We start from the raw sequence: 12,775 nt of genomic DNA, 5'->3' as shown, positions 1-12,775 counted from the left end.
GGTTGATGTAGGTGTGGTAGCAACTGGTAAAATTAAAAAAAATCCATTTGTAAAGAAAAGTATATCATTAACAATTACATACACATTTCTTTTCCATTAAAATGTCGTAATTTTTCTTTGAAAAATATATAATTTGCATTTTGATTTAGTTATCGAGAATTCTAAAGCAGTATCTGGGCTCATGTTATGTAGATTTTTTCTTACCTGAAGTTGTTATTACAGCTGTGCTGAATGTAAAGGGGGATGTTGTAGGGCCAGGAGTGGTGGTGGTTAAGCATGGGTACATGTTCCTGGTTACGGTACCATTGGCTTCACATTTAGCTACAATGCAGTGTCCCAGTCCATCCGTGGTGTTGTAGATAGTAGCCCCATATTTGTAGGTTTTCCCATTAATAAAGCATGTACAAGCTGCAGATGGAGAGTATTTCATCATTTTAACCTTGTTATGTGTTATCATATATGTGTATATATATATATATATATATATATTTGTGTGTGTGTGTGTGTGTGTGTGTGTGTGCGTGTGTTTGTGTGTGTATGTGTGTGTGTGTGTTTGTGTATGCATGTGTGTGCATACAGTATGTACACTTTGTTAATATCAGTGTATACATGTACTTACAGTTCACATTGTAGTTGCACCTTATTCCAGAGACTGTACAGGAGCTTTGAAATAGAAGGAAATTGTTGTTATATCAATGTACTTTGGTATTGTATACAGAAAATTGGTTTGAAATGTAAACATACACCAAGGACATGCCTTTCACTAAAATTATATCATACCACAACATTGCCTCATTATCTCAATAATTAACATGGATGTAATATTTCGCTGCTGTCCACAATCATAATTAGATCTTATGAGCCCTGGCTTTATATGACTCTTTCCCTCTCGATGTGCATGACCACAAATTTTGAGCCAGTTTATCAAAACACAGATCAAAATTTGGACTTAAAAGCAACTTTTTATTATATCTACAAAATAGGAGACCAATACATTGCAGGCAATTTTAAGTGAAAATTAAGTGATTTTCACTTTTGGATGAGTTTAATATGTTGTTTTATGTTACTGTCTCCTAGCCGATCAAATCATTCTAAAACTAACCATAAAAATTCCCTTTCAACAAGCTATTTTCCACCTATCCATATCAAAGTTGTAGCAGATGTATAAAAAAAATAATCATCAAAGTATTATTTAATTTCTACTGAATCAGAGACTAGACTTTTCATGGGGGGTTTGTATGCAATCTATTGATGCATAATTTTCTCACTGTTTTAACCCAAAGACAAGAAGCTTATTTGCCATGTGTTCACTGAAATAGTATTTCTGACAAACGCTGTCCTCCTCAATAAATTATCTCCAGTTACAAAAGATTATCTTCAATAGAAACACTGTATTTCTTTTTAAGATGCTCCAGCAGTTGACATTTTCACTGGCCTGGTATTGTTTAAATAGGAGGCAAAACAAGAAGGGAAGTTTCTAATAAAGCCCTTAACAACAATCCAAACAAGCATAGGATCACCTACATCTTGATAATTCCTGTAGTTAGAAATACAGCAAATGATTCTTGAGTGTATTCTGTTCAAAGAGGAAAAGCAAGTGTAGTCTTTAATCCATGGATTATGAAATCACCATATGTCAAAATCATCAATAAATGTATTTAGGGATTTGGATGCCAGCTGCTAAGAACAAGAAGGATCTTGTGTAAACCTATCTCATCCTTAAACTTACATCTGCATGCTTGTCATGGCCTGACAAAGGAAACAATTTATTTGTTGATAAAAAAAAGACTTTTCAAAAGAAGAAGGGCATAGACTGACACAAAACCTTATTGTACATGGGACAGGGTTTTTCCTGGATTTTTTTGAGACAAAGATGACAAAGGCTGGAGAATGTGCGTAGTGCAGCATACATGGTTTGTGTGCACACCTTTAGAGTGTCATGCACTTAAGTGAAAAAAACACGATTTGATAGATGAAAGTGTCCATAGAAATATAAATTGTCTACCAAGATGGAACAAAAAGATGAAAAATAAAGGTTATGACAAATGAGAGTGTTGATTTTGTAGGCCTGGGACAATATGCTTATCTCCTGATTTAGCACTATCACAATACTTGGTGCCGATTCGATTCAGAATCTGTTCTCCATTCAAAACTTATTCTCAATTGAATAAATAGAAAAGGGAGCACTATTTTCAGTCTTGCGCCAGTAAACTGTGCCAAACCACTGACTGGTGTCCTTACAACACCTAAATACAACATGAAACATAACTGGCAGATAACATAAATGACTCTGTTGTTATTAGCGTCATGTTTCCAGCAGTGGAGAGCAGCCTCTCTGCTGCACCATCAGCTCCGGGGAAAGCGATCATTGTACAAGACACTAAGCGGGTGCAGGGTTTTTGAGGTGAAACAGACTGAGCACAGTTATTTTCTTCAGAGTTGGTTTAAGTGCAGTGCAAATGTGGTAGATGCATCATTGCTTACTGTGTGCTAAGTCATTACTGTGAAGAGGAATCTTCTGTATGAGACATACCAAGTGTAACAGTTGTTTGATGGAACCTTATCTCCGATGCTGTAATGGGTGCCTTTGTCATCATAGCAGCCACATTGGCCCCAGGCGACACACTTCATGGTGTCTTCATCGAAGTATGGCTGGGTTGGAGGACACTGTGGATAGCAGCCTGCAACATCGTTATAACATTTTGATTTACCTCAGTAGAAATACAAGTACAGCAGCCTCTTGAATCCATTAAACATAGACACTGCAGCAATTCAGAGAAACAGTGCCCATTCTTAGGATTCTAAAACCTTATTTTGTTTGCGATAATAATTGCAGAGTGTAACTGTCCTTAACAGCCCATTTGTATGCAGACTGGAACAGTTAGCGTTTTGCTTTAGGCATGATCTCTTTCTATTTAGCCTGCCAACACACTAATAAGTATTGATGCAAAATAGAAAATGACATAAAGAGAGAGAGAGAGAGACAGACTGACAAAGAAAAGAGAGCACAAAAGAGAAAGACACAGTGAGAATAAAGGCTAAACTAAACAAACTGTTGGGTCTGTATTTCATTGTTGTTACTAAATAAAATAAATATAAGGTTCATACAGATATGACTGCAGTACTGAGTATGATGGCTCTGACACATCTAAAAACTGGATCAAGAGCACATCTGATTGGCATGCACTGTTATCACTGTTTATATGAACAGGGGAAAGGTTAATCAGTCAGTTAACTTAAGTTCCACTCAAAGCTTTGATTTGGCCACACACACAGGTTCCACAAGTCAAGAGTAATGAGATACCAAAAGATCAGTCTACTGTACCTTCCAGGGAAGTGATGAGATTGGAACAGTTTCCTGATGGATTCCTACATGTCTTCATGCAGTCAGCTCCACAAGGCTTGTAGTGCCACTCACAGCCATCAGGGGAGTTATAGTAGTCACAGAAAATAGCTGCAAAAGACAGAGACAAAAAAACATCCTAGCTGTTGTTACAAAACTCATGGTGCTACAATTTCTGATTTTGATTTAGCACCTGAGTTCCCCTAAATTCTTAAATTTCCTCCCCTGTCCTCTGTCCCTCCATAGCTCATGTTTTCCTGGTGTGATTGGAGCAAAAACTTACGGCACAGCTTTGGAGTTCTCCATTTAACACACGCTCCAGCTTCATTACAAGCTTTGGCATAGGCAGCCACAGCAGTGCAGAGACATTCACAGTCCCCACCGGTGTCACAAGCACAAGAGTCTCTCACACAAGAATCAAAGTATGGCCCTGGGTCAACCTTGAACAGACAATAACATACTGTCAATGAAAGCTGAGGGTAACAAAATGTTGCAGTAGTAGTTGTAGCAGCAGTAGCATTGGTAGCAGTAGTAGTAATCACATTGGCTGTACTATCAGTAGTAATAGTAGAGATATTGATGGTGGTGCTATCACCTAACTGTGAATATCCTGTCCAAAAATTTAACAGTCGTAGTTGTTACAATATTTCCTCTTTTAGCTCTCTTTTTCTCGTTCCTCTTTATTTTTATTCTATTTTTTGTCAGTAGTCGGTTAGTAAATTTGCTGAAATATAATAAATTAAAAGCAGTGAAGTATTTTCTGACCACTGCGTTTCTGGCAGGGTTTTGATGAGGTTTTTACTAGCAACTGTTTTTTCTGGACTAGGTTGCAGTCCTAGGTGCTGATATATTCTGAAAATTCCAATAAATATGCATACACGGGTGCATTTATTACAAATAATTAAATAATAGTCTCAAGTTGCCGCCACTGACATGACATTATAAATATAAAGATAAAATGGGTTGTATTTTCCATCTTATGTCACGTTTATTATGGCATTGTATCCCTGTTTTTAATGCTCATTTTATGTCTATTTCTCTCTCATCTTATTTCTCTTATTTCATCCTCTTTTTATGTCTATGTAATGTCTTTATTGTAAAGCACTTTGAGCTGCATTTCTTGTATGAAAGGTGCTATATGAATAAAGTTTATTATTATTATTGTTATTATTACTTTATTGTTATTATTATATTTTTCTCTGGACCAACATTTTGTTGGAACAGATGGATGTGGAGACCACCAAACAGACCATCATATTGATCAACATCACTGCCCTCAGCCCTGGCCAGTAGTGGTCAGGCAATCAACACACATGAATGAGCGCTTGAAATAATGAATGAAAATTGAAAATGACGATGAAATACAGTATATCTTATTTCCTAAATACCATTGTAGTTAAAGTGATATTGCTTGTGTATATCATCTCTGTGTGTATCCATGTAAGTATGTTTGTTATCACTATAGATACCTGTGAATGACAGCTCTTGAAGGTGACGCTGGTGATGATGCTACACTGTTTCTGGGACCAGGCTGCTCGGTAGCGGTTGGAGGCACAGGGATCATCGATGAGTTGAGCACTGGGGCAACTGGATGAAACCTTCCAACTATTGCCAAATTGTAAAACATCTGCTACTGTCTCCTGGGAGCGTGTGGTGAAGTCATTCTTACTGTTACCATCATAGTTTCCACACAGACCACAGACTTGACCCTGAGAGAGAAACCCAATGACAGTATTCACTGCTATATGATAGGACTGATACAGAGTAAGGCACCAGTTTGTTGTTGTTACCAAAACGCTGCTGACTACAAAATACATCAGACTACTGTAGCATAACACAAGATAGATTTAAACAAAATATTAAATGAGGAATGTAACTTTAAACTACAAGTCAAATTGGTATATTCTGATAAGAAGCCAGACTGAAAGGAACTGGCTTAACAAATAGTCATGCTTTGTGCAAAGGCTAGATGTCAATCAAGATATGCAGAATAAAGTGTTTACCTGGAACTTTGGACTGAGTTTAATGAAAAGACTGGTCTTCTGGTCCCACATGAGCACAAGTCCTGGCTTGATTGTCACCACCAGATAAATACCCATCTTGTGTACCTGAGCAGGGAACACCTGGCTGCTGCCCTTCACCACCTGGAAGTTCTCATCTTTAAGCTGGAATTCATTATCCTGTGGGTATCAACATTAGATAAACATGCATTTTATTACTGCACCAGTTAAGTGAGGTGGAACAAGTACTCACTTGCTCACATTTTTACAACTATACAGTATATCAGTACCTTGAGTCTGGGAATCACAACTATGAAGTCTTTCACATAATTATCACACAACAATTACAAGGTATTTTTCTATAGTTTTCTCCTGAAAAGCTACTTGCTATTGTGAAAAGGAACTTTAGTCCCCTTATAACTGGAGAGAAACTGGCCCCTTCTTCAGAAAGATACAAATTGATTGCATAGCAATATGATGGCTGAATTTCATGAGCTGCATCATTGAATGTAAATGTTCACAAAGGCTGGACATGTGCAGGATATATTTAGTATATTGTGGGTATCGGCATCATCGCGTGACTATGGGATGAAATTTTATTATTACAGGTCTTATAGTGAACCTTATACCTCCCATTATGGTACCAAATAAAGCAAATAATCCTAGCCCAACTTTACCATGTTAATATCAACATTAGCTTGTGTTTGAGACAGGACATGGGCACAGTGTGTAAGTGTGTAAGTGTGTTGTGTTTACCCCAACAAAGATCTTGATGGTCTTGGAACAGGTGGTTCCTGTGCTTCCACATGGAACATTCTCACTTATAATTCTGAAGCTCCCATTGCCCTGACCAGTGCCACAGTAGTCCTGATTAAGGCACATACACAGACACAGAATACAATTAATGGACATCATCCTCAAAATGAACATCCTTAAAGACCCCCTCCAGCTTGGAATAATTGTTTCTGAATTGGTTTTTACTCAAAAAAAGTTCAATTTCCTCATTTAAATCCTCAACATATCATTTACTCCATAAGGATTACAACTTTAACCACTGTACATCTGTCAATTTTTCTCTTAAATATGAACATGACCTGCCACTTTACCTGGAGGAGTGTGTATTCACATTGTCCACTGAAGTCAAATCTCTTATCATCAAATGTGACATAGTGACCATCGCCATAGATCCCACAAACCTCATCACACACGTTGGTGGTACATGTGAACTTCCTGCTGCTGCAATAGCTGGGGAGACACAAATTTTCAATCATGTAAACCTTGCTAAAAAAAAACCCCATTTGATTCTAAACCTTTTCGCATTTTTACTTTTTTTTTTCAAAGGTGATGAGGAGCTCCAAAAGACAGACAAGCTACACAGGGGGTGGGATGTCAGTACAGTATGTTTGCCCTCAGCAGAGTGAACTTTCCTGAACAGTGTCCTGGAGTCACAGCAAATCCAACAACTTTTTGATGTATGGGAACATCAGAAATGAAACCCATCTACTTGTGCCTTGCTGAAATTAAGAATTGGATGCTCAAAAAACTTCTGCATTGGAATGACTCAAAATCAGTAATAAGGATAACCACTCCCTCTGGCCCCAGTACCAGCATCATGAACAGTCTCTCATCTAGTCTGAGTGCCTCATCTAACAATATTTTTAAAAAGTGGCCTGAAACCTCTGTGTATTTTTTGATTCAGTTGTCTTTTGATGATTAGTGACTAAAGTGGTGCAGTCCCGCTTAGTCCAACTGAGACATTTAACTAAGATTAGGTCATTCCTCTCATCTAGAAAAGGTCATCCATGCTTTTATATCCTCCAACTTGACTACTGCAAAGTGTTTTATTCAGATCTAAGTAGGCAAAACATCCAAAGACTATAATTTACAGCATTTTCACACTATAGTTTGTTTGCTTTTTGCTTTGGTTTAGTTTGGTTTCACATGGCAAAATTTCAAGCAAACCAAAATGTTTCAACAAAAGCCACGTGGGAGCTGTCACTCTGTTCATTGGTCAGAAAGCTTGTGGGGTTGGCAGGGAGAGAAAGGAGTTTGCATATAACCGACACTTGCGACACCAACACACACACACACACACACACACACACACACTCCAGTGTACAGTATAACCAACACTTGCATTTACCAACACACATGGCTTCTTTCTCTCTCTCTCTCTCTATCTCTCTCTGTAAAACCCCCCACCGCCATGGTTACACTGCCATTCTGATGGAAACACACGTTACGCGAAGAAGACGTTGGCTGAAGAAGAGAAGGGAGCACATATTGAGCACATACTGCACAGTGCAGCTGGCTACAGGAGCTGGTTTAATCCAAAAAATGCACAGTGCTTTCTGCAGTTGGGTGGGATCTAGGTTGGATCACGTTCATACCACAAATGAACTGTACCAGAGTTCATTTGTAACTGGATCAAGACCACCTCTTCATAATGTAATATGTTTCATTGAGACCTCAACAAAGTAGATCAAAGTTGCTGGTGACCGTCTGTTTGAACACATAGCGTGTTTAATATCTGAATCATTGTGTAGGACAACCTCTGTAAAAGAAATATTAAGTGTCTGAATTTTCATGCAGGTATACGTGTTGTATAAAGCACTGTACAAACCAGGTGTTGCAGCCCACAGTCAGTGTCTGCCCAGGCTGGTAGACCTGTCCATTGTGTAGACATGGACAGCTGGTCTCATTGATACAGCCTCCTGTTCCATCTGACACCAGGCCATCAGGGCACATGCAGCCTGATGTACAGCCAGTACTGATCTGTATCCATACAAATGAAGGGGGAAGAGAGGGAGTGAGTCAAACAGAGCCATTGTATGTATATCTAAGTGTTTGATTTCTGTGAGTGTGTGCGTGGTGGAGCTGTCACTTACACAAGCCATGTCCAGAGTGCTGCAGCTCTTCTGACACTCAGTCCCAGACATCCCAGGCTGAGCAGTGGCACAGTCAAAGTAAACCATGGGGCCAATGCATGTTGGTAAGGCTGGGTAATCAATAACATATTCAAATTTAGAGAAGCCTTATTAGCATGATATGGATCATGTTAAAATTCCAGATGTCATGTGCATAATTCATTCCGCAATTTAGCATGAATTTCTTCAGTTTGGAAAATGCATAATCCAGAAGAGAACTGTTTCTTTTCTCTGTGGCTCTGAGCATTACTTGGCCACTCAACAGGCCTCTAATATCAAACAGATTGTCAATGGGACATGTGCATTTTAAGGCATTTAAAGGTTCAGTGTGTAGGATTTAGTAGCATCTAGTGGTGAGGCTGCAGATTGCAACCAACTGAATACCCCACCACCTCCACCACCAAGCATGTAGGAGAACCTACGAGACTTGTGAAAAACATGAAAAACCCTCTCTAGAGCCATTGTTTGGTTTGTCTGTTCTGGGCTACTGTAGAGACATGGCAGTGCAACATGGCGGGCTCCATGGAAGAAGAACCACTCCCTATTAGGGATGTGCAGAGAGCCCAGTATTTGTATCTGCTGTTAAGGCAGGGAAATTATTTGCATTTGTATTTGAATAAAGGTGGAAATAGGTGTAAAAATCTTGTTTTTGTTTTTAATACACTTCTAATTTTAGGATATTAAAGTGTTTATCAATAACCTATTTTGCAAAGGAGGTCTCCACAACTTGAACTCAGGTCTCCCAGACCATGGACAACTGCACTGACTACTCTGCTTAAGATCAGCTCTGCTACACACACAGACCTGCAGCTATGTATATGCTCATGACACAGAGACAGACAGAACAGCATATCAGAGGACAGAGACAAATAAATATTTCTTAAAATTTTGTACTAAATAAATATTTGTAAAAATCCACTATTTGTACTTTTTGAATACCGTATTTGGATTCAGCTCCACCCCTACTCCCTATGTACATATAAAGTACCCATTGTAAGGTAATGAAAACACAACAATTCTTATTTTCAGGCAATTATACAGTAATTAAAACATACTTATGAATATTTTATTCCATTTCTGCCAAGTCTGTTCCACTAGATGCCACTAAATTCTACACACTGCACCTTTAACAATTAATTAACAAATTGAATTCAGTAGTTAAGCACAAAAGCAAACATGTAAAACTCATATTGTTAATGTAAATTACAGGGATTTGAATGTGTCCGTATACGGAAACCTACATTTTAGTTGTGTCCCTCCTGAGCAGCTGAGAACTCCTTGTCTGCAGATACTGTGAGAGCAGGTATGAGAAGATATGAGAAACAGAGATGACATTTCTGTAGTTTTTAACTGTTCGATTGGATTGCCATTAAATTTTCTCATTTTGGTGATTCCCTGTCTTTTCATTTAGCACCATCCACAGATTGACATATTTGGTTCAAAGTAAAATGTCTAGACATTAGTATTTCCCACATGATGAATTTTAATAACTTTGGTGAACCCTGTCTATCTAGCGCTATCATACAATCCAATTTTAACTTTGTCCAATACTTTGGTTTATGACCAAATACCAGCAAAACTATGACATTCCCATCGGCCTCAGCTGTATGTTTTCTTTAGTGCAAATTAGCAAATGTTAGCATGCTAATATTCTAAACTGGGATGATGATGGTAAGTTACTCTAGTATACTCTACGAATCATCAGCATGTTTTTTTGTCATTGTGAGAATGTTGCCATGCTAACATTTCTCTTCCTGAGACATGTAACTCCCTGTTGTCTACCTAATGCCTTATATCTGTTTTCCCCAACTTTATTTGAGTGTCTGAATTTGAGGAGTAAAATTTATGCTCTGAAGTGCCCTAAAATGGAACAAAAAAATCCTGTCCATAATCTCAGTTTCCTTCTCACTATGTCTCTTGGCAACTCTTGACAACACTGCACTCTGTACCATGTGATGCCGTCTTTGCTGACAGCCTGTCCAGCAGGAATAATGGTGTCTTCATCATAGCAGGGACAGCTTGCACTGGCCACACACTGGCGGTCCTCGTTCATGTAGGTTCCCTCGGCACAGCCACAGCCATCCACTGTGGTGAAGCTAGCCTGGCAGGAGAAGTCAACCTGGCTGAGGGAACGGCAGGTACGACCACAGGAGGTCATGTTGTAGTCATACACTGTTTCCGTTGGACAAGATGTACTGAATTTGCCTGTTGGGGGAGACAAGAGTTGAGTGTGAGCATGTTAGCAAATCTTTATGTTGGATAATTGTTTGTTGTTGCAGATAAGCAATAGAAAAGGATCCAGGGGTGCAACTGCACCTGGTTCTGCAGGTCTCAGGGTCAGAGGGTGCAACCATTAACATTAATTTATTAATATAATATTGATTTGATGGCACTTCTACCTGTTCCCAGCAAGACATAATTCAATACAATACAAACAATTTTGTATGTGCTGCACTTAGTTAGTGATATTTACCTTACTGAATTATTGTTTACTGCTGCAATAACCAAACCAATAATTTCATCAAATCTCATTGAATATGCTGCTCTTGATCTGTCCATGTTGCATGTGTTTGGCTGTTTGTTACAAACCCATACTCTCTTTATTACCACAGTAAAACAAAATGGTCTTTACTCACCACAGATGGTTTCCCTCCAGCCGGTGATCTGCATTCCTGCCACTGAACAGGCAAAGACATAGGAGGACACTGCAGCACACATGCAGTCCTCACTTTTCTCACAGTTACAGCTGTCATACATGCAGTTCTGTGAGGAGACACAGTTGGCATGGGCAAATTATTGAAGGTACAGTATTTTAGTTTAGACAGCATGTTTATTTGTCATTATAGCTTTGTGTGTGCAGACTTACATCTTTGTATGTCCTGGGGCTAATGACAGAGTGGCAAGGAGCAAACACTCCCTTGGGATCTGTTAACTTGGAGCACCAGTACTGGGCATAACTCTCTGAGACATAGAAACAAACAGAAATGAAGTAGTTCCAAAACATCTCATTAAAATTGCATTGCAAATTAACTCTATAATGTGGTATCATATCATATTATCATATGAAAATATGATATGGTATGACACACATTACATGATATGGCATGACATGATAAGACATTGGAGGAGAGAATCTAGTTGTACCCTTGCTGATGCCCTGGCTACAGGGGTGTCCAAAGCGTGTTGTGACATCAGGGCATGAGGCTCTGGTTTTCCAAGAGTTGGCAAATGCTGCAGCAGTGCCCTCCACCAGCCCACTCATCACCCTGAAATCATCACTCATTATGTTGTTGAAGTTCCCACACAAACCTGTTGGAGGAGGTGACACACATTTACACAGATGCCAAAGATCAATGACGTGAAGTATTACAAAACACTTTACATTATAAATATTGGTAAACACAAGATTAAGCTACACATAAAAACATGGAGGAAGTATTTTCAGGTACTGAAACAATAATGTAGAGGCATACCAGAGGTGGTTCCTTTGAGTGAAGGCTGAGCCGAGATGAAGACCTGCATCACGGGGGACAGCTGGATCATCACTTGTATGCCCACCTTGGTGTTTATGAGGATGTAGAAGGATGATGGCCTGAATGCACTCAGCTCAGCTGGAGCAGTCAGAAGATATTGAAACACTCAATGTTACAGCAACTTGTTCAATCAGTCACAGAAATTCTGTATACTCATTACTGTATCTCCATTCTTTTTCAGTACTGCCTGAGGTAAAAGTACTGGGCTTGAAGCTTCTCTGCATGTTAGATTATAGCCATTCTCATGTTCAACTTTTGATCTTATTGTTGCTCTGTTCATTTATGTGTATCTACAGCATCAATATAAATTCAAAACTCTTTTAATGTATAATCATTTTTACTCTGCACCTGAGAAGAATGGATTGGGCTGTAAGCAATAATTCTGAACTGCCTCTGAGGTTTTTTTTTTTAAAGGAATTTCAGCTGTTTATAGCATGCTGTGTGTATTCTATAATATCATTTATAGTAACTCACATGTAAACAGTGGAAGCTGAGAGAGAATCTGGTTCACATAGACCTGCCCGGATGCCTGAATTTTCAAAACCTGTCAATTTGAGGAAAAAACACAGTTTAGATTATATCAAACATGAGTCCTACAGTATTTCTAAATAATGACTGGATTTCTTTTAAACCATTTAAACCTGCTTGGTGCATCATGTTGGTGTGTGTGTGAGTGTGTTTGTGTATGTATGTGTGTGTGTAGAGCTTACCACAGACTTGCTGTTTAAGGCCAGAGTCACAGCTCTGAGGCAGGTCCTACTGTCAGCCAGACCACACTTGACCAGATCAACTAGTACAGTGTATGAGGATCCATTACTTTGCTGAAACACACATTGGAACATAACTTGAACTTTAATAATGTTTGAAAGACTGAAAACTGAGACTTAACACTCATGTCACCAACCACAAGCATTAATCTCTGTTGTAAGACACACTATAATATCTCTGTTCATCAAATAGATTAAAGCTAAT

The 12,775-nt window shown here is 38.8% G+C and overlaps 1 protein-coding gene across 1 annotated transcript in view; it reads right to left on the bottom strand.

Moving 5' to 3' along the window:
* LOC121896253 (mucin-2-like) overlaps nucleotides 1-12,775 on the bottom strand; it is a 58,173-nt gene that overhangs the window by 33,579 nt on the left and 11,819 nt on the right. The window contains exons 10-28 of the mRNA XM_042410026.1: nucleotides 12,514-12,624; nucleotides 12,278-12,347; nucleotides 11,744-11,881; nucleotides 11,415-11,579; nucleotides 11,137-11,231; nucleotides 10,907-11,033; nucleotides 10,220-10,475; nucleotides 9,512-9,561; nucleotides 8,232-8,341; nucleotides 7,967-8,118; nucleotides 6,450-6,588; nucleotides 6,100-6,210; nucleotides 5,347-5,523; nucleotides 4,813-5,052; nucleotides 3,627-3,783; nucleotides 3,326-3,454; nucleotides 2,534-2,681; nucleotides 620-663; nucleotides 205-408 (exon numbers count right to left, since the gene is read on the bottom strand). Coding sequence (XP_042265960.1) covers nucleotides 205-408; nucleotides 620-663; nucleotides 2,534-2,681; nucleotides 3,326-3,454; nucleotides 3,627-3,783; nucleotides 4,813-5,052; nucleotides 5,347-5,523; nucleotides 6,100-6,210; nucleotides 6,450-6,588; nucleotides 7,967-8,118; nucleotides 8,232-8,341; nucleotides 9,512-9,561; nucleotides 10,220-10,475; nucleotides 10,907-11,033; nucleotides 11,137-11,231; nucleotides 11,415-11,579; nucleotides 11,744-11,881; nucleotides 12,278-12,347; nucleotides 12,514-12,624 — 2,623 coding nt within the window. The remainder of the gene's footprint in view (nucleotides 1-204; nucleotides 409-619; nucleotides 664-2,533; nucleotides 2,682-3,325; nucleotides 3,455-3,626; nucleotides 3,784-4,812; nucleotides 5,053-5,346; nucleotides 5,524-6,099; nucleotides 6,211-6,449; nucleotides 6,589-7,966; nucleotides 8,119-8,231; nucleotides 8,342-9,511; nucleotides 9,562-10,219; nucleotides 10,476-10,906; nucleotides 11,034-11,136; nucleotides 11,232-11,414; nucleotides 11,580-11,743; nucleotides 11,882-12,277; nucleotides 12,348-12,513; nucleotides 12,625-12,775) is intronic.

The sequence above is a fragment of the Thunnus maccoyii genome, chromosome 1 (assembly GCF_910596095.1).
Source record: "Thunnus maccoyii chromosome 1, fThuMac1.1, whole genome shotgun sequence".
Classification (NCBI taxonomy): domain Eukaryota; kingdom Metazoa; phylum Chordata; class Actinopteri; order Scombriformes; family Scombridae; genus Thunnus; species Thunnus maccoyii.
The sequence above is the reverse complement of the archived record's forward strand: the minus strand, read 5'-3'. Positions and strand labels throughout refer to the sequence as shown.